The sequence below is a fragment of the Marmota monax genome, unplaced genomic scaffold (assembly GCF_021218885.2).
Source record: "Marmota monax isolate L192 unplaced genomic scaffold, Marmota_monax_Labrador192_F-V1.1 WCK01_AAM20220418_F8-fsc00019, whole genome shotgun sequence".
In the NCBI taxonomy this organism is placed as follows: Eukaryota; Metazoa; Chordata; class Mammalia; order Rodentia; family Sciuridae; genus Marmota; species Marmota monax.
Genome location: NW_026695242.1, coordinates 5,100,518 through 5,126,128, shown reverse-complemented (window position 1 = coordinate 5,126,128; position 25,611 = coordinate 5,100,518). Strand labels below are relative to the sequence as shown.

Sequence of the window (25,611 nt, the reverse complement as noted above, 5' to 3'; positions counted from 1 at the left end):
GGCTCAGGCCGGCTAGGAAAAACTTCTCCTTTAAAAACGTAAATATAGCAACTTCTCTAATGAAGATGGTAAGAGATGACATAAAACTACTGCTGAAAATCTAGTCAAATGCAAAATCTTGGCCACAATATACCTTCTCAGAAGTTTAGCCTTAGCCACTAGCATCATGTATACACAAACAAGGGTTGAGCCAGTTGCAGTGGCTCATGCCTGTATTCCCAGCTGCAGTTCAGTGATAGAGCACTTGCCTAGCATAGGATGTGCAAGGCTTTGGGTTCAATACCCAGTACCACCACCACCAAAAAATAAAACACTAAAAAAAAATAATAATAATAATAATAATAATAAAAAAAGAAAGAAAGAAAAAGAAACAAGGACTGAGACCAGGAAAAGGGGAGTAAGAGATCAGAGATTTCAGGCAGAAGTTTTGAGCATGAAATGGCAGGAATTTAGAAAACTAATTCTAACCAAGAGACCAGGATAGGAAAGAGACTCAAGAGGATAGACATAGGCTGGGTATGGTGGTATAGGCCTGTAGTCCCAGCAAAACAGGAAGCTAAGGCAGGAGAACTGCAAGTTCAAGGCCAACCTGGTCAAGTTCAAGATCAATTTAGCAAGACTGTCTCAAAAATTTAACAAAAACAACAACAACCCTCCCGCCCCCCGCAAAAAAAAACCACGTAAATCCTAGAACGTTGGCAATGAGATCAGAACTTGTTTGAGCCAAGAAACCTTTAGAGATTATCTGCCTTGAGTCTGAACTGGGTGGGAAGACCCTCAGGAGGAGGTAAATAAAGAGGATGTATTCTGTAGGGAGTTCCTGACATCCTTTGTGCGTAATGTAAGCCTGACCCAGTGCTATTTGGTATGCCTTGCTTTTTCAAGTGTCACTTCTAAAAATGTTATCCAAATAAATGACAGAAGAACTTGTCATTTCAAGTAGGTTAAATAGCCCTATTTGTGGTATATAACCTTGCATGGTATTCACATTGAAGGAAAAGTTAACTTTTTATAATTTGAGAACTGAATAACAAATAAGTAGATAATTTTGCATTTGGGATTAATAAAAGTCAGCTATCCTTACCCTGTGTCAGGTCCAGAGTATGAGCACCAGGTATCATTTTTTCTATGAAGGTCAAGGGAAGAGTTTTTACAACATTAATGGTAATGGGATATATGAGGGATACTTTTTTTTGGAAGCTAGAACTCAGTTTAGGACTTTAGTCCTAAGCTTGCGATGCTTTCAACTACCTATAGTAGCTGAGTAAGGTTTGTATGTCTTCTTCAGATTAGAGGATAAACTTTTTGGAAACTGGCCTTAGTCTTTATCTTTAGGGATGTGCGTGTGTGCATGTGTGTTTGTGTGCGTAAGTGTGTATACAGGATGCTTGTGGCTAAGGCTAAACCTCTGAGGAGGTATATTGTGGTCAAGATTTTGCATTTGACTATAGTTTCAGCAGTAGTTTGATGTCATCTCTTAACATCTTCATTAGAGAAGGTGCTGCATTTGCTTTAAAGAAGGAGTTTTTCTTAGGTGGCCTGAGCCATTTTATTGAAATAAATCTTCTTTTTATTTTAATTAGTTATACATGACAGCAGAACTTGGAGCACAACTTTTCATGAAATAAATATTCTTAATGTCTTTGTATTTTCCTCAAGGTATTTGATGAGAGGGCAGCAAACTTTGAAAACCATTCAGGAAGGCTTGGAGCTACAGCAGAGAAGGCGGCTGCTGTTGGTACCGCTAATAAATCAACAGTGGAAGGCATTCAGGCATCAGTGAAGACTGCTCGAGAACTCACACCCCAGGTTGAGTTTTGCTTGCTCTTTATTTCAATACTCATTATACAGTGTTCAGTAAAGAAAGTTAATTACAGAACACTTTCTATACAATTGTGAATACCAACTGTATGATCACATTAAAAAATATTCATAGTGTGAAACTTAGTGATTTCTAGAATTAGTATTTTATGAGACTTTTAACTTTATACATTTGTGTATTGTTTGAATTTTTAAATAATGGCCATATATTAGTTTTGAAAGTAAAAATAAAGCTGGGTGTGGTGAAACATACCTGTAATTCCAGCAACTGGGGAGGCAAATTTGAGGCCAGCCTTAGCAACTTAGTGAGACCCTAGGCAACTTAGTGAGACCTTGTCTCAAAATAAAAAGTAAAAAGGTCTGGGGAAGTAAAAAGCTCAGTGGTAAATCCTCTTGGCTTAAAGCCCAGTGCTTCCCTGCCTATTCCCCCAAAACAGAAGTAGAAAAAACTAGTAAAGCAGCTCTTCTAATGAACATACATATATAGTTAGGAAAATTCTTAGATGATCTTGAGAGGTTAGATTGCTTATATTTTAGAGTTTATATCTTTTCCCTGACATCTCTTTGAGGAAATTAAAAAAGAAAAGAAAAAAAAGCCCAGTTGTTTCCATAGTGTGTTTTCTTTTTTTTAACTTAATTGTATAACTAAGGTGTACAGTGAATTATATAATCAAAGTATAGCTAGTACATTTGGGAGCAAAGAAAATTGAGAAAAAAAGAAAACAAATTGCACAGGAATTAAAGTCGTAACAGGTAATAGATTTTCTTTAAAAATCAGTTCAATGTGATTTAGCTTGATGTTTGTGCAATTTCTATTAAGATTATAGAAAATTTATTTTTTTTCATTCATGTATTCAGCAGATATTTATTAAGGGCTTGAAATACACAGGGAACCATATTAGGCTTTATAAATCTATAATACTGACTTTCATAGGAACTTGTGGGAAGAGAGCATATCTTATTAATTATCAGCTTTTGCCTATGTCACATGTTAGCAAATTAAATTCATACATTCTGTCTGCTTCTCTCCATATTTGTGCTGCTGGAGATCAAATCCAGAGCTTTGCATGTGCTAGGCAAGTATTCTACCACTGAACTACATGCCTACCACAAATTAGACCTTCCTGAAAGGTTACATTCATCCAATTAAAAAAATCATAAAATACATATGTGTCTAACTTTCTTGAAAAACTCCATAAAAATGGAACATAAAACAAACTTTGAGTATAGAACAGATTTCTAAAAAAGAGAAAAAGCTTTAAGTTACTAGCTTTAGGGACTGGGGTTGTGGCTTAGTGGTATAGCGTTTGCCTTGCACATGTGAGGCACTGGGTTCAATCCTCAGCACCACATAAAAATAAATAAATAAAATAAAGGTATTGTGTAAAAGTTACTAACTTTGGAAAAAATGAGTACCGAACTTGAATCCTCTAAGACCCTGAAGCTTGGTTTTCTCACCTTAGAAAAAAGAAACTAACAAATCTAATGGATTGCTCGTAGGAGTAAACATATGCATGTATAGCCTATATTTTACCAGATACTTATAAATGTTATTTCCTTCTATCCCCAAAACTGTCACTGACTAGTCAGGACCTCTTGAGCAACCCACTTAAATTTTCTTTTCTTTTCTAAACAATTTTTTTCTTAATACTTATTTTTTAGTAGTAACCAGACACAATATCTTTATTTTATTTATTTTTATGTGGTGCTGAGGATCAAACCCAGGCCCTCGAACGTGCTAGGTGAGCGCTCTACCTCTGAGCCACAGCCTCAGCCCCAACCCACTTAAATTTTCTGAGTGTTGGTTTTTGCATCTGCAAAGTGAGATATTGCACAGGTTGTTGTTGTCAGGATTAACTAAGAAATGGATGTGAAAGCACTTTGTAATTTTCTTATCTCCTTAAAATCAGACTATAGGAGCTGTGGCTGTGGCCTGTAGTAGAGTGCTTACCTGGCATGCATAAGGTCCTGGGTTTCATTACACACACACACACACACACACACACACACACACACACACACACGGCCATTGACATTTTCCCCCCTCTCTGCAAAGAGTCTACTCTGGGGAGCCAAACCTAGTGTGTTCACCCTAAAGAGACCTGTCAGTTTTTGGCTTTATGGTGCCATCTCTTGGTTAAGAGGAGAAGGCTTCATTGCAGATTTGTAATTTGAGTATGAGGGTACTCTGCTGGTGTTGAAAAGTTGTTTTGTCATTGTCAGGTCATCTCAGCTGCTCGCATCTTACTGAGGAACCCTGGAAATCAAGCCGCTTATGAACATTTTGAAACCATGAAGAACCAGTGGATTGATAATGTTGAAAAAATGACAGGTAGAGTTTTTGTAAAGTTCTTGTCTGATCCATGAGGAATGAGTTCTGAGAGCCCCAAGTGGGACTGGTTCTGTTACTCAGCTATAATTGGATAAAGGGACAGTCATGTGCTCAACAGTGTTCTTGGCCCTGATTAAGGCTGCTGAGCAGTGTCGGCTTCTCATTCAAGCCTTGCAACTTTGTCTGAAGAGAGACTGTTTGAGTCTCTTTTATTTCAGTGCCACCCTCCCAGTGTGATGTTTATTGTTACAGCTCCTATCTTCTCTTTGAATAGTGTCTTTGCCCAGTCTGAGGCAGAGTTCAGTTTCAGAGGCTAGGAGGCGGTGTTCGTGGATACAGTGGGTGTCCCTGTCATTTTCAGTGGGTTCACATTTCAAGGAACCACAATAGCTACTATTTAATAGAACTTGTCTCAGAGTTTCCTCCAACTTATCAACTACGTAGTTTAAAAAAAGAACAGAAGAAACCAACCACCAACAAACCTGTGTCTGTACGACTGAAGTAGCAAGTAGCACTTCTGAATCTTCTTCATTCTCTGTGGAGGGAGAGATAGGAGAGAAGGGAAGAAATGAAGAGTGTAGGCTCTTCGTTGTCCCTGCAGAACCCGCTGACAGGGGTCTATAGCAGCCAGAGATGAAAGTGGAGCTCTCGCAATGTCTGAAGAGAGGTAACAGAAACAAGAAACAGGCTTTTAGGGTTATTGGAATCCTCTGCATGGCTCATCTTGGGCACTGCATGCTACCAACAACAAACAGATGGCTTGGGAGTGAGACGGGAAGAGAGAAAATGTTATTAACAGATAACGTGGTGATGTGGTGAAGGTTTCAGACATGATCTTGGTTTCCTCCTGATGTCTTTGCATTTCTGGTTGTCTGTGGTGGATACAAGACGAGTGACCACGGTTGGTATAAATATTGCAAATCCATATAGCCTACCTGACTGTGTCTTCACTTTTTTCTTCCGTGGTGTTTACCTGGAAGCTTACGATTGTGTAGGGATAACTTTTAGCTGAAAGAGAGAGTATTGTAGTTTATCATGAGAAACAAATAGAAATGAATATTTTGGAGTCTCTTATTCTTCTAAAACAGAAATTAAATTCCATTTTTGGTCTCCTGACAGGGCTGGTGGACGAAGCCATTGATACCAAATCTCTGTTGGATGCTTCTGAAGAAGCAATTAAAAAAGATCTGGACAAGTGTAAGGTAGCCATGGCCAACATTCAGCCTCAGATGCTGGTTGCTGGGGCAACAAGCATTGCTCGTCGGGCCAACCGAATCCTGCTGGTGGCGAAGAGGGAGGTGGAGAACTCTGAGGATCCCAAGTTCCGTGAGGCTGTGAAAGCTGCCTCTGATGAACTGAGCAAAACAATCTCCCCTATGGTGATGGATGCAAAGGCTGTGGCTGGAAACATTTCTGACCCTGGTAAGCAACACAGCATGGTGGTGAGATAAGGTGCACCTCACAACTGCCACATACAAAGTCTACACACACTTAGTCTGAGAATACTAGGCTAATCATTTTCTGTCCACACCTCTGCAGTATTGGCAGGTGTGTAGATATACTGGTTCAGCTTCACTATGCTTTCTTAATGTTGTCTGGCTAAACAGTTCTTAACCCTGTTCAATCATTATTTTGAAAATGTCTCAAAAGATGACTAATCAATTTGCCATATACATAATATATAAGCTTATGTTTATAAGTTTATATAATACTGTTGTAACTTCTTGTGTATTTTTTTCTATAAAGCATTTTATTTTTCTGTCAAATATGGAGGGCTAAAGTTAACCTCTCGTCTCTTAGGCCCTAAAGAATCTGGTTTTTTTTCAGCTGAATTTTGATCATATTTTCAGTATCACTGAAGGAGAGTGTAATTGGAGCCACTCCTTTGGTTGGAATCATCTGAATTCCTTCCTGTTTTGAACACCCAATATTTCTATTCTCATTTGTGAGTAGAATCCAGTGAGAGAGTGGAAAGGAAGCGCTGGTTTATCCACCCCTGACTCAGGCAGAATCTTTCTGATGTTCTTAACCCATCATCATAAAGGACATAGTTGGTTCACTAATTGGAGTTTCTCATATTTTGAAGATTCCTGAATTCCAGCTCAGCATAAATGGCTAACATGCTGAATGCCAAATAGAGCAAAGGAGTAGGGAGAAAGGTGGGAAGTACTCTGGGGAATGTATGCCCAATCTGAAACTGACATGTCCCACATTCTGCATTGAGCAGATAACTCTTGACTGTGTCATCATCAGAGAGGTGATGGGTACCACCTGAGGCCAGAGTGTTCATGCCCAAGAATCTGTTGATTACTTGTTTGTTGTCCAGTGAGCAGGCATGCTCAACACTATAGGAACAGCTGGTTTGTGAGACTTCCTACTCTTTTCAGGCCTCAGGGCATCTGACTTACCCTACCTCCCTTCCCCTTTAGCCACTGCCTATGATGCTTACTGGCAGCTTCACATTCAGCTTTTGTTGATAGAAACCAGTTCTTCTGCTGGACAGACAGTGCTTTGGGGCATTGACCTACCCAGCTGAAAATGAGAGTATCTTGTGTTTAGGCCTGCAAAAGAGCTTCCTGGACTCTGGATATCGGATCCTGGGAGCTGTGGCCAAGGTCAGAGAAGCCTTCCAACCTCAGGAACCTGACTTCCCACCTCCTCCACCTGACCTTGAACAGCTCCGAGTAAGTAAATTCAGAGAGATGGGGAGTGTTGAGCAGCAGGGTGTTGAGAATGTAGCGAGAGAGAAGTAAACTGTATTTTAGATTTTAAGAATCAAGTGGCTTGGTTTAGCTTTTACTTGAACTTAAGTCAGAGGCTGATCTTGATTTTTATTCCCAAATTTAGTAGAGTCAAAAATCCAGTGCTTATATATGGGTTGGTAGGTATCTGTGCTGTTGGCCTCCTGTGATGGGGTGTGCCTGGAAAAGAGAAGCTGGCTTTGGTAAGTGTGGATGTAATGAATGATGAGGTAGTGAGCTGTGGTAAAATCCTTGCACAGCTTGTGAGGAGGAAATTTCATGTGTTCCCAATTGCTAATGGTGTTTAGAATCTTGTATAGGTTCTTTCCTTTACTTGACTGTTATTTTTTCTTGTTAGAAAAAAAGTAATATATGCTTTTCTAAAAAAGTTTTATCAAACCTTAGTTTAAAATCATTTGATACTGGCGAGGAGTATCAAAGTACCTTGAATCCATGATTTAGCAGCAAGTTCAATGGGCAATATCTTGCAAATACAAATCCAAGAAATAGAAATAGTGATTATATTTAGATACTTACTCCAACTAACATTATTGGGAATACCTTGATATAGGGAATAATTTATCAAAGCAGTAATTTATTTATTTCTTTGACTTATTTTCCCATATTTATTTTTTATTTATTTTTTTTCTGTGACTTGTATCTCTTTTTTTTTATTGGTTGTTCAAGACATTACAAAGCTCTTGACATATCATATTTCATACATTAGATTCAAGTTGGTTATGAACTCCCAATTTTACCCCAAATACAGATTGCAGAATCACATCGGTTACACATCCACATTTTTACATAATGCCCTATTAGTAACTGTTGTATTCCGCTACCTTTCCTATCCTCTACTGTCCCCCCTCCCCTCCCCTCCCATCTTCTCTCTCTACCCCATCTACTGTAATTCATTTCTCTCCTTGTTTATTTTCCCATTCCCCTCACAACCTCTTATATGTAATTTTGTATAACAATGAGGGTCTCCCACCATTACCATGCAATTTCCCTTTTCTCTCCCTTTCCCTCCCACCTCATGTCTCTGTTTAATGTTAATCTTTTCTTCCTGCTCTTCCTTCCTGCTCTGTTCTTAGTTGCTCTCATTATATCAAAGAAGACATTTGGTATTTGTTTTTTAGGGATTGGCTAGCTTCACTAAGCATAATCTGCTCTAGTGCCATCCATTTCCCTGCAAATTCCATGATTTTGTCATATTTTAGTGCTGCGTAATACTCCGTGGTGTATAAATGCCACATTTTTTTATCCATTCATCTATTGAAGGGCATCTGGGTTGGTTCCACAGTCTAGCAATTGTGAATTGTGCTGCTATGAACATCTATGTGGCAGTATCCCTGTAGTACGCTCTTTTAAGGTCTTCAGGGAATAGTCCGAGAAGGGCAATAGCTGGGTCAAATGGTGGTTCCATTCCCAGCTTTCCCAGGAATCTCCATACTGCTTTCCAAATTGGCTGCACCAGTTTGCAGTCCCACCAGCAATGTACAAGAGTACCCTTTTCCCCACATCCTTGCCAGCACTTGTTGTTGTTTGACTTCATAATGGCTGCCAATCTTACTGGAGTGAGATGGTATCTTAGGGTGGTTTTGATTTGCATTTCTCTGACTGCTAGAGATGGTGAGCATTTTTTCATGTACTTGTTGATTGATTGTATGTCCTCCTCTGAGAAGTGTCTGTTCAGGTCCTTGGCCCATTTGTTGATTGGGTTATTTGTTATCTTATTGTCTAATTTTTTGAGTTCCTTGTATACTCTGGATATTAGGGCTCTATCTGAAGTGTGAGGAGTAAAAATTTGTTCCCATGATATAGGCTCCCTATTTACCTCTCTTATTGTTTCTCTTGCTGAGAAAAAACTTTTCAGTTTAAGTAAGTCCCATTTGTTGATTCTTGTTATTAACTCTTGTGCTATGGGTGTCCTATTAAGGAATTTGGAGCCCGACCCCACAATATGTAGATCGGAGCCAACTTTTTCTTCTATCAGACGCAGAGTCTCTGATTTGATATCTAGCTCCTTGATCCACTTTGAGTTAACTTTTGTGCATGGCGAGAGGAGGGGATTCAGTTTCATTTTGTTGCATATGGATTTCCAGTTTTCCCAGCACCATTTGTTGAAGATGCTATCCTTCCTCCATTGCATGCTTTTAGCTCCTTTATCAAATATAAGATAGTTGTAGCTTTGTGGATTAGTCTCTGTGTCCTCTATTCTGTACCATTGGTCCACCTGCCTGTTTTGGTACCAGTACCATGCTGTTTTTGTTACTATTGCTCTGTAATATAGTTTGAAATCTGGTATCGCTATACTGCCTGATTCACACTTCCTGCTTAGAGTTGCTTTTGCTATTCTGGGTCTTTTATTTTTCCATATGAATTTCACGATTGCTTTATCTATTTCTACAAGAAATGCCGTTGGGATTTTGATTGGCATTGCATTAAACCTATAGAGAACTTTTGGTAATATCGCCATTTTGATGATGTTAGTTCTGCCTATCCATGAACAGGGTATATTTTTCCATCTTCTAAGATCTTCTTCTACTTCTCTTTTTAGGGTTTTGTAGTTTTCATTGTATAAATCCTTCACCTCTTTTGTTAGGTTGATTCCCAAGTATTTTATTTTTTTTTGAGGATATTGTGAATGGAGTGTTTTTCCTCATTTCCGTTTCAGAAGTTTTGTCGCTGATATACAGAAATGCCTTTGATTTATGCGTGTTGATTTTATATCCTGCCACTTTGCTGAATTCATTTATTAGTTCTAGTAGTTTTTTTGTAGACCCTTTTGGGTCTTCTAGGTATAGAATCATGTCATCCGCAAATAGTGATAATTTAAGTTCTTCTTTTCCTATTTTTATGCCTTTAATTTATTTCGTCTAATTGCTCTGGCCAGTGTTTCGAGAACTATATTGAATAGAAGTGGTGATAGAGGGCATCCCTGTCTTGTTCTAGATTTTAGAGGGAATGCCTTCAATTTTTCTCCATTCAGAATGATGCTAACCTGTGGCTTAGCATAGATAGCTTTTACTATGTCGAGGTAAGTTCCTGTTATCCCTAGTTTTTCTAATGTTTTGAACATAAAGGGATGCTGTACTTTGTCGAATGCTTTTTCTGCGTCTATCGAGATGATCATATGGTTCTTATCTTTAAGTCTATTGATGTGGTGAATAACATTTATTGATTTCCGTATATTGAACCATCCTTGCATCCCAGGTATGAATCCTACTTGATCATGGTGCACAAATTTTTTGATGTGCCTTTGTATCCGATTCGCCAGAATTTTATTGAGGATTTTTGCATCTAGGTTCATCAGAGATGTTGGTCTGTGGTTTTCTTTCTTTGAGGTGTCTTTGTCTGGTTTCGGAATCAGGGTGATGTTGGCCTCATAGAATGAATTTGGTAGAGCTCCCTCTTTTTCTATTTCCTGAAATAACTTGAAAAGTATTGGTATTAATTCTTCTTTAAAGGTTTTATAAAACTCCGCTTTATACCCATCCGGTCCTGGGCTTTTCTTGGTTGGTAGTCTTTTGATTGCTTCTTCTATTTCATCCATTGATAAAGGTCTGTTTAAGTTGTGAGTATCCTCCTGACTCAGTCTGGGCAAATCATATAACTTAAGAAATTTATCGATGTCTTCACTATCTTCTATTTTATTGGAATATAGGTTTTCAAAATAATTTCTAATTGTCTTCTGTATTTCTGTAGGATCTGTTGTGATATTGCCTTTTTCATCCCGTATGTTAGTAATTTGAGTTCTCTCTCTTCTTCTCTTCGTTAGCATGGCTAAGGGTCTGTCGATCTTATTTATTTTTTCGAAGAACCAACTTTTAGTTTCGTTAATTTTTTCAATAGTTTCTTTTGTTTCAATTTAGTTGATTTCCGCTCTGATTTTAATTATTTCTTGCCTTCTGCTACATTTGCTATTGTTTTGCTCTTCCTTTTCTAGGGCTTTGAGATGAAGTGTGAGCTCATTTATTTGTTGGTTTTTCCTTTTTTTGAGGAATGACCTCCAGGCGATGAATTTCCCTCTTAAAACTGCTTTCATTGTGTCCCATAGATTCCGATATGTTGTGTCTGTATTTTCATTTATCTCTAAGAATTTTTTGATTTCCTCCTTTATGTCTTCTGTAACCCATTGATCATTCAGTAACATATTGTTCATTTTCCATGTGATGTAGGATTTTTCCTTCCTTCTTTTATCATTGATTTCCAGTTTAATTCCATTATGATCAGATAAAATGCATGATATTATCTCTACCCCTTTATATTTACTGAGGGTTGCCCTATGGCATAACATATGGTCTATTTTTGAGAAGGATTCATGTGCTGCTGAGAAAAAAGTATATCCACTTGATGATGGTTGATATATTCTATATATGTCAGTTAAGTCTAGGTTATTGATTGTGATATTGAGTTCTATAGTTTCTTTATTCAACTTTTATTTGGAGGATCTGTCCAATGGTGAGAGAGGTGTGTTGAAGTCACCCATAATCATTGTGTTGTGGTCTATTTGATTCTTGAACTTGAGGAGAATTTGTATTATGAACGTCGCAGCATCATTATTTGGTGCATAAATATTGATAATTGTTATGTCTTGTTGGTGAATGGTTCCTTTTAACAGTATATAATGTCCTTCCTTATCCCTTTTGATTAACTTAGTCTTGAAGTCGATTTTATTCGATATGAGGATGGCCACCCCTGCTTGCTTACGAGGACTGTGTGCGTGGTATATTTTTTCCCAACCTTTCACCTTCAGCCTGTGTATGTCTTTTTCAATCAGATGTGTCTCCTGGAGGCAGCATATTGTTGGATTTGTTTTTTTAATCCATGTTACCAGCCTATGTCGCTTTATTGGAGAGTTTAAGCCATTAACGTTTAGAGTTACTATTGATATATGGTTTGTACTTCCAGCCATGTTTGATTATTTATCTTCTTCTTCTTTTTTTTTTAATTTAGTTTGTTTCTCCATGATTAGCTTTCCCCCCGCCCTCTGTCTTTACAGAGGCACTTCCCACTGATGGTTTTGGTTATTGTTTTTCATTTCTTCCTCGTGTAGTGTTTTGCTCAAGATGCTTTGCAATGCTGGTTTTCTGGCTGCAATTCTTTTAGCTTTTGTTTATCATGAAAGATTTTTATTTCGTTGTCGTACCTGAAGCTTAATTTTGCTGGATACAGAATTCTTGGTTGGCATCCATTGTCTTTCAGTGTTTGAAATACGTTGTTCCAGGATCTTCTCGCTTTCAGCGTCTGTGATGAAAAATCCGTTGTTAACCTTATTGGTTTACCCCTGAATGTAATCTGCTTCCTTTCTCTTGTAGCTTTTAATATTTTCTCTTTGTTCTGTATATTGGATATCTTCATAACAATGTGTCTTGGCGTTGGTCTACTGTGATTTTGTGTGCTCGGTGTCCTGTATGCATCTACAATTTGTATATCCGTTTCCTTTTTTATTTCTGGAAAGTTTTCTGTAATTATTTCATTCAGCAGGTTACTCATTCCCTTGGTTTGAATCTCTGTACCTTCCTCTATCCCGATGACTCGTAAGTTTGGTTTTTTTATGTTATCACATATCTCTTGGATGTTTTTCTCGTGATTTTTTACCAACCTTTCTGAGTTGGCTAGACTCTTTTCAAGATGATATATTTTGTCTTCATTATCTGATGTTCTGGCTTCTACTTGCTCCACTCTGTTAGTGATACTCTCAATTGAGTTTTTAATTTGGTTTATCGTTTCCTTCATTTCTAGAATTATTGTTTGATTTTTTTTTTTTATAATCTCTATCTCCTGATAAAGATGCTTAACTTCTTCTTTTATCTGTTTATGTAATTCATTTCAAAGTGTTCTTTCACTGTTTGGATTTGCTGTCTTGTATCCTCTTTAAGGTTCCATTCCATCTGTCTAAGGTATTCCTTGAGTTCTTTATATGACCATTTTTCTGATGACTCTAGATCCTCCTGAATATTTAGGCTGTCCTTCATTGTTTGTACTCCTTTTCTTCCTTGCTTTTTTATGCTGCTCATGTTACTTCTTGTTCTGTTTGACTGCTGAGTTACTGTTTAGTCTTATAAATTTATTTGATGCTGTAGCGTTGGTTTCAATGAAGTTATCTCCTCCGCCCGTGACGTCAGTTCTCTGCCATGGTGGTATCCCATGCAAATGGTCTATTTTCCCATATTTAATATCAGTAGAATATGTTAAGTTGGTCAAAGACAGAATTGGATCATTGTGCTCATAACTGAGAAGTAAATATTGCTTCCCCAATCTCCAACAGTTCTTTGATTTTTTTTTTCCATCCCCCACACCTGAGCTCTTGGTGAGTGGTTGGGGCAGACAGAGGGAGATATTCATGACATTAGGTAGTCATGACATTAAGAATCAGGATCTTGGACTGGGGCTGTGGCTCAGTAGTAGAATGCTTTCCTAGCATGCACAAGGCCTAGGGTTCAATCTCTAGCACCACAAAATAAATTAATAAAAGTTCTGCTAATTAAAAAAAACAAAACAACAAGTAGGTTCACTAAAAACGTTAAAAAAAAGGAATCAGGATCTTAAAGGTAATTTGAGAGGTGAAGAACCTAAGGCCTAAGTGAGAAGTTATTTGCCTTTCAGCTGCCCCTTCATAGAACTTGACCTAGAACCCAGAGCTTCGATCTTGTGTGGGGATCATCTTTGAGAATCCTTGATCCTGTAGTGTTGTGTATGCCCCTCTGGGATATGACCAACACAGTAACTGTTAGCTATTTGTAGAGGGAAAAAAAAATGCTTCTGTTGAGATTGCAGCAGGTGGTCCCTGTGGCTCAGTGTGGGTGGTCTTATTTGAAGTCAATGTGGGTGGCTTTTCTAGAGATGCTTTTTAGAGGAAAGGAAAAAATCTTAAGGGGGAGTAGTTCCTAGGGTTTTACTTACAAACCTGTTTATTCTCTTTCTTAGCTAACAGATGAGCTTGCTCCTCCCAAACCACCTCTGCCTGAGGGTGAGGTCCCTCCACCCAGGCCCCCACCACCAGAGGAAAAGGATGAAGAGTTTCCTGAGCAGAAAGCCGGGGAGGTGATTAATCAGCCAATGATGATGGCTGCCAGGCAGCTCCATGATGAAGCTCGCAAATGGTCCAGCAAGGTAAGTAATGAAGCTTTTCTTGTCAAGAAAGGATGTCTTTTGAGAAAAGATGAAGAAATATGCACAAAGCCCAGGAAGAAGAGTCCAGATGGAGTCACTCTCTCCCTCTGCTTTGGTTCCTGTGTTGCCAAAAGCATGTTCCTGCCATTACCTGTGATTTAGTGAGATATTTCTGGTGCTTGATAGTTTCTCCTTCTTGCAGCTCAAATGAAATTTGGGATGCCTGTGGTTTGAGAAGAAGTTTCCTTTCTTCTTTGTCCATTAGAATGTCAGCTGCACTGACCCTGGATATTTAGGGTCTTTTAGAATTTGCTTATCTTTCTTTTAAAATGTTTTTAGATGTTCCATTGTTAATTGTTGGATCTTCAAATACCAAACTGTCTTTTGTGGGCTGTGCTACAACTAGATGAAATGTTTGCATTCACATTAGAAGCGGATAGAGTGGTGTTAGAAGCCGTGTGCTTTTTCTTTTCTCAGAATCATTCTACCTCTCAACTCTAGACAGCTCCAGGCTCGTTCCAGCTCATTGTAAATGTTAATGTGGGGGATGAAAACTTGGATGCCGCAGCAGTTATGCCCCATGAATAACTTACCTATTTCCTCCTATATTATAATGAGTGGTAGCTTTTCTAGATAAGAGCAATGAAATATAGTTCTTAGTTCTAAACTGTTTCTAGTTTAATCCTAGATCTTTATTTTCACCATCTATTTACCTTTATTCTTTTCATATCCTTCTGTCTTTTAACTTTTACATTGAATGTAGTCCCCGGGACTGCCTACACCTGTAGTTGACCTTGGATTATTATTATTATTTTTTTTCAGGCTGGGAAATTAATCTTGGTTTTTGTTTTGTTTTGTTTTTGTGGTGCTGGGGATTGAACTCAGGGCTTTGTGCATGCTAGGCAAGCACTTTAGCACTGAGCTACACCTAGCCCTTAACCTTGGTTTTTAACTGTGTTTTTCAAAATGCTTATCTGTGCACTCAGGTTCTAAGAAGGAATGAAGACTTTGTAAGTGTTGGACTTGATCTGTGCAATTATTTATAATGATAGCTTTCCAACTGGGGCACGCATACCCTGTTGACCGTGTGGTAGATTCCCTTGTGTATAAAGAGAGTGAGGAATGTGACAGTGAGGGTTGATTTTACTCAAAGGAAATGGAAATTTCATTAAATTTAGATACATTGTACAGTGAAACAAAATATTAATAAATTATGAAGATAAAACATAAAAGGGGCAGACAGTACTGGCCTACATATTTTCCCCACTCTGCCATTTGTGGCCAGAAAACTTGAGGTCTGAGTATCTCCTGAGGTCTAAGCATTAGGGGTTTGCCAACTTTGAGTTATGTGAAGTCAGGAACAACTTGAACGGTGTGTGTGTTGGGGGAGGAATATGTATTTGTGTGTGTGTCAATCTGTTTGTCTTTTTATACTTTGTCACTCATCCCTAGCTGCAGTGAGCTAGCCTTTCTGCTCACTACAGAATGAGGATGAGTCTTGTTGAGACAGAGTTTAGGTGAAAGGATTTAGATGGTACCTGAACCCCTTTTTGGTCCTGAATCCTCCAACTTAATTTTCACCTTTTGGTGAGACAGATTTTATGTATAAGTTGATTGGTACTTTATGTATAAAGATTGATAGCAATCTCAAATATAATTCCATACAAACTCCTACTTCCTTTTGGTTACAGATGTTTGATGTATAGGACCTGTGGTCACTGTCCTTCATGTGAATGGTTTGACTTCATTGAAGCAATTCATTTTGTTTTCTTTTCCCCTCAGCCTGTTTTTCAGCATCTGATCCCCCCGTCTCTTCCCTTGATCTCTTACAGTACCCACCTCTGTTACTAAATTCATGTTCTTCCTCTCATGGTCCCTATTCTTTTCATAGGCACCCATTTTGGGCTCCTGTGAGGGTCTTCTGAGCTGAGCCTCATTCATTGGTCAAGTCCATGTGTTGTCCAATCTGTGAATTAGATAAGTCAAGTTTGGGATGAAAGAATCTATTTTGCAATAGGAGAGAGATTTAGGTTGTATTCAAGGAGAAGCTTTTAGAAACAGATGTAATAATATATTGTGGAAGCTTTCTCTCTAAAGACTTTGGGGGGTGGGAGAGAGAGAGAGAGTGAGAGTGAGTGTGTGTGTGCCCGCACGCACGTGGTTTTCCCTGCAATCCAGATAGGGTATTTTCTTGAGGTTCCTATAGCTGGACCACTGAGGGGTACTTAATGAATCCTCTTCACCCATCATTGATTTCCTACCTCTTTCCTGGTTTGGTGTTTCTTACCTTTGACATATCGTTTTAAATTTTGGATCTTTTAGCTGCAGAGCTGTCCTGTCACTTCTTGTGTCCCTGAACAATGTTGTGACCATACAATCCAGAAAAGTGTTCATTTTCTTCTGTTCAAAGCAACTTGTGTGGCTGTATTTACTTTTCCCTTCTAATTCCTTTTAAAGGTAATAAACTACAATTGGGTTTTGCTCCTCAAAATTGTTCTGACATGAGAATTACATGTGTCAAGTTTAATTTTAGTAGTTAAGTGTATAAAAAATGTAACTTGCTTTCTTAATATAAATATCTCTGGAAACCCTTTTCTAGTAGAGCAAGACCCTTTTCTTCCTTCACCACAGGGTGACTTGGGCTGAGTGCTGCTGGAGTTCCCCCTTCTGTGGACCCTGGTTCCTCTAGCTCCTGGAGTATGCCATTTTCTTTCACATCCTAGACAAGCTTTGGTTACTAAACTAGCTGAAACTCAGTTTCCCAAGTCCTGTTGCTCGTACTAACACTATCCCTGTTTCTCATCCTTCCCGCCATCGACAAAGCCGGGTATCCCAGCTGCTGAGGTGGGTATAGGAGTTGTAGCTGAGGCAGATGCGGTTGATGCTGTTGGGTTCTCTGTCCCCTCTGACATGGAAGACGATTACGAACCTGAGCTACTGTTAATGCCATCCAATCAGCCTGTCAACCAGCCCATTCTGGCCGCGGCTCAGTCCTTGCATCGGGAAGCTACCAAGTGGTCTAGTAAGGTACTGATTAGCACTCCCAGTTGGGGACTGCTCCAAATGCATCCGGCCATGTGCAGCCTTGACACATTGCATCACTCATGATCTGTGCGGGTCCTGTGAGTCTGAGCAGGGTGGATATCTGTTTGTCTGCACCTTGTTGTTAGGACTGGCTTCACAAGTTTGGTAGGTCTGCTAATGCCAGATTAATTGGATTGCACTTATGTTTGGGAGATGAAGAGAAATGGGGTCACTTTTTGAAAGGATTATTTTTCTTACCAACTTTGTGGCCCTTGCTCAACTTTAAATCTCTTGAGAAGCTGTGGATGCATCTCTCAATGACTTCTAGGTCAGGAACCATTCTCCACCATTAAGAGGTCCCCTGGCCTGACCATTGAGCTTTGGCCCCTACCTCCTGCCCCCGACTGCTCACTGGTGGATGGTTCAGGCATATTGATCAGGGTGAGAAGCAGCTTTATATTGCAGGGTCTGTGGGGAGGACTACTTGTTCCCTTGCACTTTCCTGTGTGGCAGATGTTGGCCTTGATGGGAGCCCACAGGGAAGGGACGTCACTGACTGCTTGTTCAGGTTTCTCAGTGGGAGGAGGGATGGATAGCAACACAGGGGATTTAGTGAACCAAATGCCAAATCTAAAATAAACTGCTATTAATTAGAATGGGGTTTCTGTTTCCTTCTCCAGCATCCTCTTAGCTGAGGTTTAGGGACTGAACCAAAGCTAGTTTGGGGAAAAAAGGGGTTGGTACTGGTCACGTTATTTCCTTTGAAGGTGGCATGTTGCAAGAAGAAAGGTTTGAAGAGTGATGGATAACAACTAACCCTGGCTCTACACTATTTCCTAACCAAAGTCTTGAAATTTGGAATGATTCTAGGTCTATGCTGGAAGAGGTGGTCCAGAGGGCCTCATCTAATATACCTTCACCTCCTGGCTTCTTCCTGTACATGTTCTCTTCAACCTCAGTTTACTGCCTGAGACATCACACACCTACCAGCATAAACAATTAGCCATTTCATGGTGTCTGTGGAAGTCTCTCACAGAGCACCCTGTAGTGGCATGATTTGCATATGCCTCACTGCATTGTTTATAAATTGAAAAGCAAGAGGGGAGAAATGAGTGGGGCCTGGCCTTTTGAAAATAATGTAGTTGCTGTGATTTTAGGTTGTTTTATGGGCGTAAAATAAATTACTTGTATATATCTTTATTATGACCCATGAAGGTTTTAGTGAACCAAATGCCAAATCTAAAATAAACTGCTGTTAAATAGAATGAGGTTCTGATTTCTTCTCCAGCATCCTCTTAGCTGAAAATTCCATTAATTGGAGGCTTCACTTTAACTGAAGGGGCTGAAGAATTGATTCTTGATGTTTTTACATGTGAAAGATTAAAATGACATTATATTTCAGGCTGACAGGACAAATGAGACACTTGAGGAAAGGCAAGAGCAGATTGGATCAGAAAATTATGCTCCCCTTTCACCAGCTGTGAATAGTTACTTTAGGTTTTACATTCTAGTGAAGTAGTGAGAATCTTGGCTGCTATTTGCAGCCAGGGTAAGGATAAAGAGGATGATTTCAGCATCTGGAAAGGCTCCTCTGTATTTTTCCTCTCTGGCCAGTTCTACTGCTTTTTCTCCTATTACAGAATGAAAATGCCTGTTTCACCAACTCCTTGGCCATGGCCCCATTTTATTGACACTATTAACCTGGAGATGCTTAAGTGCTTGTTCAGTGCTATGCCTGCAGTGCACATGTTGCCCTTTCCGACTTATATCCAGGTCTTCCTTTTTCAGTCAGGAGGTTCTCTGTCTGTCTCTGATCAAGTGCCCTGCCTCATCCTTCTCTGTTTCTTCAGTGCTATCCATATCATTCATGAACCATCCTTTTAATCTTCTTCTCATCCTTCCAGAGGGCTGCTAGAGCAGCAGGCTCTCTCCTCTCCTGTTTTTCTGCTCCTTCCTTAACTTGGCAGAGTGTGGGCAGAGCTCACACTGTATCTTTGCTTCTCTCTAGGGCAATGATATCATTGCAGCAGCCAAGCGCATGGCTCTGCTGATGGCTGAGATGTCTCGGCTGGTAAGAGGGGGAAGTGGTACCAAGCGGGCACTCATTCAGTGTGCCAAGGACATTGCCAAGGCCTCAGATGAAGTGACTCGGTTGGCCAAGGAAGTTGCCAAGCAGTGCACAGATAAGCGGATTAGAACCAACCTCTTACAGGTACCTGGGAAAAGAGGGTGTGTGTTTGGCAGGTTGGGTGGGGAGAGTTGGGAGGAATATGAGGATAATGAGGGAGAGAAGCAGCAGAGAGAAAACTGGGTGAGTAGGGGAAATGGAAGAAAGGGGAAATATTCATGTGAGTTTGGGAAAGACAGACTCAAGAAAGTTTATTTCTTAGTCAAAGGAAAGAATGTGACTGTGTTGGCTTCTGTATAAAGGGACTGGACTAACTCCAGGAAGAAAAAAAAGTGTTTTGTTGTAATTTGAGTGCCTTCTGCGTGCTAGCCACTGGAAGTAAAGAAGTGGAAGTCCTCCCCTTGAGGAACGTGTGGGCAAGACAAATATGGACACGTACCAAATTAAACTTTCTCTTTAGGTATGTGAGCGAATCCCAACTATAAGCACCCAGCTTAAAATCCTGTCTACCGTAAAGGCCACCATGCTGGGCCGGACCAACATCAGTGACGAGGAATCTGAGCAGGTATGTATTTGCGGCTTTTGGTTTCTTGCTAGCAGCTTCTGTGCTATTCACTTTAATTCCGTTTTAAAGACATTTTAGCTCTGAATGAAATATTCAGCATGGGGGATGGAGTCTTATGACTCACCTTCTCAGGAGGAGAGTCTTTTGTTACAGAGCTGCATCAGAAATTTGGGACTGGGGGGTTGGGATTGTGGCTCAGTGGTACAGTGCTTGCCTGGTACGAGTGAGGCATCGAGTTCGATCCTCAGCACCACATACAAAGTAAATAAATCAAATAAAGGTATTGTGTCCATCTACAACTAAAAAATATATTAAAAAAAAAAGAAATTTGGGATTGAAAGTAAAGCACTTGGGCAACTTGTGTTACTTTGCAGATGGTAAAATGAGGCATAGGGATGTTAAACGGTTGAGGTAGCACCACGAATCAGTGCCACTTAGGCTTCTACTCAGTTCTTTTCCCTCCTACAAAAGGCTTGGCTCTCTTAAGGCTTCTGCTGCCTGTCCACTCCCACGCGCTCTGTCTTTTTTGGCTGGAGAGAAGACTGTCTGCCTTCCGTTCTCCGGGTGATTTTACAGCCTTGGGGGAATGAATCATGCAGAGTGTGCAGGAGTATGAGGTGGTTAGGCCTGTTCTGAGACTCAAGTGACAGCTCAAGGTGGTGCTTCTTTTGCATTTTCTTTAGTCTTCTCACAGAGAAAGAATGATGGGGGGAGGGTTCTTCTTAACAGTTTGTCCTGTTTCTCTCCCTTGTGGAACTGTGGCCCAGATCTTTCAGAAAACTCTCATTTGCTGGGATTGGTGGTGGGTGCCTGTAATCCCAGAAGCTCAGGAGGCTGAGGCAGAAGGATAGCAAGATTTAAGACCAACCTCAGCAATTTATTAAGACCCTGTCTCAAAATAAAAAGGGCTGGGGGTATGGCTCTGATAGAGTGCCTCTGGATTTAATCCCCAGTACCTAAAACAAAACAATCCATCCTCATTTGAGCACCCCTTCCTCTTCTTATTTCCCCTCTGGAAGATCCTGCTGTGAGCCACATTCCCCATTTCTTCTTTTGATAAGGAATACATCTTTGTTGGACTGCCCAGACAGGGCTCATACATGGAGTATGAGGCAATATATATCAGGTGGTTTGGGAGTTAAGAAAATAAGAGACACCATGTTTCCAGGCATGGTGGCGCATGCCTGTAATCCCAGCAGTTTGGGAAGCTGAGGAAGGAGGATTATAAGTTTGGGGCCAGCCTCAGCAACTCAGCAAGGCCCATAGCAACTCAGTGAGACTCTGTCAAAATAAAAAATAAAAAGGGCTAGAGATGTAGCTCAGTGGTAGAGTATCCCTGGGTCTAATCCCCAGTACCCAAAGCAAAACAGAACAAAAAGACACAATCCTTCCTCTTGGAGAACTCACAAATAATTTAGGTCTCTAGGCCAGAAAACAGAGGGTAGGAGCACTGTAGAAGATACAAGAAGGCTACTTTTCTTCGTTTCATTATTGCTGCTTCCACTATCATATTCTAATCCAACAGCTCTCACCTAACCTTCTCTTCTCCCAAAACAAGGGAACTGGATCTTCACCCCTAACTCTCATGTATTCTAGGTAGCATTTGGGCATTGGGCTGTTTTCCTGTCATGTGATCTCTTCTGCCTAAAGGTGGGAAAAATTGGAGAAATAAGGAAAAGTTTTGAGAGATTCAGGTCTTATTCATTTAACCAACAAAAATTTGTCTTGGGAATATCTACTCTGTTCCATTAAACTGTCTAGTAGTCCAGGTGTGGTGGCATATGCCTGTAATCCCAGCTACTTGAGAGGCTGACAGGAGGATCATGAGTTCCAGGCCAGCCCAACAACTTAGTGAGACCCTGTTACAAGACAAAAAAATAAAAAGGGCCGGGGTTTTAGCTCAGTGGTAGAGCACTCCTGAATTCAATTCCCAGTTGAACCCACGCACCCCCCCCCCAAAAAAAAAAAAATCCAGGGAAAAAAGGTAGAAAATGACAGTGTGGTAGAATGGAATAAATACACGACTATAAGTGAGAAGTCATGAGTTTTCATCCTGACTCTGTCAGGATGAAAGTTTGGATGGCAATCTCTAGACCTCTCTGTTCCTAAGTCCTTTTGTTGATAAGTGTAAAGATTTACTAATCAGAAATTCAAGCCCATAGTTATTTCTCCCAGAACTGTGATCCCTCTGAAGTTTCATGCATAAATTTAATACACATGAACATTTTTCTTGGGAGAACCCACAACCTCCATTTAAATAGTTAAGAATAACTCAGCTAAACAATCATTAAGGTTTCTGACTTTATGTGAGCAAAGTACCAACATTCCATTCCTATATCGTTGTGTTTGGAAGATAAACTTTGGATTTCCATAGATTGATCAGGTGGTTGGTTTATTCATTAATTCAATATTTATGAATGCCTCCTAATGTGCCAAGAACTGGAGAACAGCTGTGAACAAAAACTGACAAAAGGGGCTGGGGATGTAGCTCAGTGCTTGCTTAGCATGTGCAAGGCCTTGGGTTCAATCCTTGGTGCCACACACACACAGACACACACACACACACAACCAGGGCTGGGTGTGATGGCGCACACCTGTAATCCCAGTGACTTGGGAGACTGAGGCAGGAGAACTGCAAGTTCAAAGCCAGCTCCAGCAACTTAGTGGGGCCCTAAGCAACTCAGTGAGACCCTGCGTCTCTAAATAAAATATGAAAAAGGGCTGGGGATGTGGCTCAGTGGTTAAGCACCCCTGGGTTCAATCCCTGTTACAAAAGCAAAACAAAAAAACTCAACAATAACAAACAAAAAACATGACAAAAATCTGTCCTCCATTATAGAACTTAAATTTTGTATGGACAAACAACCTATCTCAGATCACAATAATCTAGATAAAACTTAAAATGTTTCAACAAGTGATGATAGATTCTATGGAAAAAAATGAAAGAATTGGAGGTGAGGACTATTGGAAGTTGGGAAGTGGTTTGTGATGTAAAATAATGGGAGAAGGGAAGGCCTCACCGTGGTGACAGTTGAACTAAAAGATCTGAAGGACATGGGAGGGGAAACCAACGTTTACCTAGGGGAAGATTATTCCAGGTAGAGGGGATAAATATCAAGAGTCTGCAGGGGGAGGAATGCATTTGAAGATCAAGAGGTACAGACTATACGCCATCTGAAGGCACAGTACAACATCATGATGGTCTAGTTTGGGGTCCTTTTTGGTTAATACAGCTAATCCATCAGTGATGAAAGTGAGTACAGGGGATGGTTGCAGTCCATTCTTGGCTTAACCCTATTTTGGAGACAGGATTGCATCAGGGACTACTGTAATGGAGAGTTCTTCTTTCTTGACAGGCCACAGAGATGCTAGTTCACAATGCCCAGAACCTCATGCAGTCAGTGAAGGAGACTGTAAGAGAAGCAGAAGCTGCTTCAATCAAAATTCGAACAGATGCTGGATTTACACTGCGCTGGGTCAGAAAGACTCCCTGGTACCAGTAGGTACCCAGCCAAACCTGGCTGGTATGGAAACCCCTACTGAAAAGAAGAATAATCCGAGTTCCAGAAGCCATCTGGAATTGCTGGGGGTTGAAAGCCACATCCCAGCCTGACATATGAGAAAGGAATGGGGTCTCTTCACATTATGAAACATTTATACTCTTTGTCATGGACACTTTGAAATGTGTCTCCATATAAATTCTGTATTCTCAAACACAGTTAAACTCATGTATACTTTGTCTCAATAGGTGGACTGGGTTTCTAGTCCATGGACTTCACATAAGCTCAGAATTTAAGAGTGAAAACACTAGCCAGACACCCTAGGGGACATTTCCCTCTTGTTTCCTTTTCACCAGCCAGTCAGTTAAGAAAATCTCTCTGCTTCCAAAAAATTGTTTGGGCTTTCCATGTTGCTGCTGACCCCGCCTGCCCTGGGTTGTGCTACCTGGGTCCTTTTCAGAAGTGAGCTTTGCTGCTGCAGGAAAAAGTAGCCTTTGGGAGCCCCAACATATAGGCCTGGATTCATTTCCTGCCTCTCCCCAATTTAATTCAAGTTTCCACACAGTAGCAAACTTCACTGTCAGGAGGAAATCACAGAATCATGATTCTGTCTTTACTATGCCCCTGAGCAATGTCTGTGCTAGGGAAACTTCTTGTCCCATGGCAGTCCTCAGCCTGCCAAGGTAACCATCCCATGAATACACTGTGTGCCCTGGTGCACTTTGTCACTAGAGGGGCAGAGTAGCCAGGGTGTGGCCCTGCCCATCCTCCCAGGGGGGTCATGCCCAGGCGTTCCATGCTTTGTCACTGCCTGCAAAGGTCTGTGCTGAGGACTTAATATTCATTCTTAGCTCTTTATTGTTCTTTTTTAAGCTGAAATGCTGCATTTAATTTTTAACCAAATCATGTTCTGGCTTTTGTAGTCTTCCCCTAAACCCTTCCTAAATAAGATTTTTAAATATAGGTAGGTGTTTTTTCTTTTCTTTTTTGGGAAATTGGAGTCTCACTATGTTGCCAAGCCTGGTCTCAAATTCCTGGGTTCAAGGGATACTACTGTCTTGACCTCCTGAATAGATGGGACTAAAGGCATATGTCACTATACTTTGGTTTGTATGTAATTTCGAAAGATCCTTTTTATCCTTTTGAAATTCTGTTCATAAGAATTAGTACTAGACCTCTGAGATTGTCTAATGAAAAGGCAATCCTATTAAAGGACACTTCTATCTAAGGGAGAGTGGTATTTGCAGACTAGAATTTGAATGCTTCTGGGACTAAATCAATGGTAAATACTCCTGGAATTCCTACTTCCCTTCAACCAACTAAACCAAGCCCCTTTATACTCTCCTAAATATAATTGACAATGAGCATAATATTTAATCATCACCATAGTAAATTTCCTATTACGCAAAGTTAAAAGGCAATTCCCCTCCCCCGCCACTTATCACTTCTGCCTAAGCATTCTCCAGCACGTGAACCATTTCTTTCCAAACCCAAAATGAAAAAAGTAAAGGAGTGAGACCCTTTGTCTAAATATGCTTTCCTTTCACCCCCAATGTGTGTTAGATCCCATCATCAAATGTATAGCACTTGTCTTAAGGTGGTCCTGCACACTCAGGCTACCTCTATTTCCTTTTAACTGATAAAATATTATTTTAAGGCCCTCAGCATATTTGTATAATTGCTTACCTGATATAAATGCAATATTAATGCCTTTAAAGTATGAATCTATGCCAAAGATCACCTTTTGTTTTACTGAAGATTACTTAGAAGAAATAAGAAAAATCTTTGTTCTTCAAGTTCTTCCGGTGTTGAGACACTGGTTTTACACTTTATGCCAGATGTGCTTTTCTCTAACAACAGTGCTCAAGACACAGTGAAGCAAACAAAACGAAACAAATCCCTGAATGGTAGAGGTGTCACCACTTTAAAAAAAAATACATTTGTAAGCTAGGATTTGTTATATGCAAATATTTTCTGCTTCCTCTTTTTTCTGTTTAAAACAATAAAATGCATTTGTATAAATAATGCTCTAAAGTTGGATGTTATTTTAGTAAGAACTTTTAGGTCAAGTTTTTGCTTTATTTTTGAAGAATAGCCAATTAAACTAATCCTTAAGACCTGGAAACTAACGAGGTAGAAATCGACAATAGTATTTTAACTTAAGGATCTGTGTGATAAAGGACAACTTTGGGGATTATATACTAGAAGTAGCAGTGACAAAGGTTAACAGAAGGCAGAAAGCAGCCAGATGATACAGATCACCCACTGGTTGAAGAAGTCTTTCATCTTAGAAGATTCTATTTAATAGGAATGACCATCACTATCCCTTAAAAAGCCGAAGTTATTAAATGTGCAGGAGAACCACAAATCCATTTTTTTGT

The 25,611-nt window shown here is 39.9% G+C and overlaps 1 protein-coding gene across 2 annotated transcripts in view; it reads left to right on the top strand.

The window, feature by feature from the left end:
* The window catches only part of Vcl (vinculin), a 115,956-nt gene extending 90,701 nt beyond the window's left edge, over window positions 1-25,255 (top strand). The window contains exons 14-22 of one of the 2 annotated variants that reach the window (XM_046419687.2): window positions 1,660-1,809; window positions 4,045-4,153; window positions 5,273-5,575; window positions 6,713-6,837; window positions 13,828-14,013; window positions 16,837-17,040; window positions 19,046-19,249; window positions 19,626-19,730; window positions 23,087-25,255. In XM_046419687.2, the coding sequence (XP_046275643.1) occupies window positions 1,660-1,809; window positions 4,045-4,153; window positions 5,273-5,575; window positions 6,713-6,837; window positions 13,828-14,013; window positions 16,837-17,040; window positions 19,046-19,249; window positions 19,626-19,730; window positions 23,087-23,233 (1,533 nt within the window). In that variant the 3' untranslated portion in view covers window positions 23,234-25,255. The remainder of the gene's footprint in view (window positions 1-1,659; window positions 1,810-4,044; window positions 4,154-5,272; window positions 5,576-6,712; window positions 6,838-13,827; window positions 14,014-16,836; window positions 17,041-19,045; window positions 19,250-19,625; window positions 19,731-23,086) is intronic. The other variant, XM_046419686.2, reaches the window with a different exon arrangement.
* The last annotated feature ends 356 nt before the right edge of the window (window positions 25,256-25,611 follow it).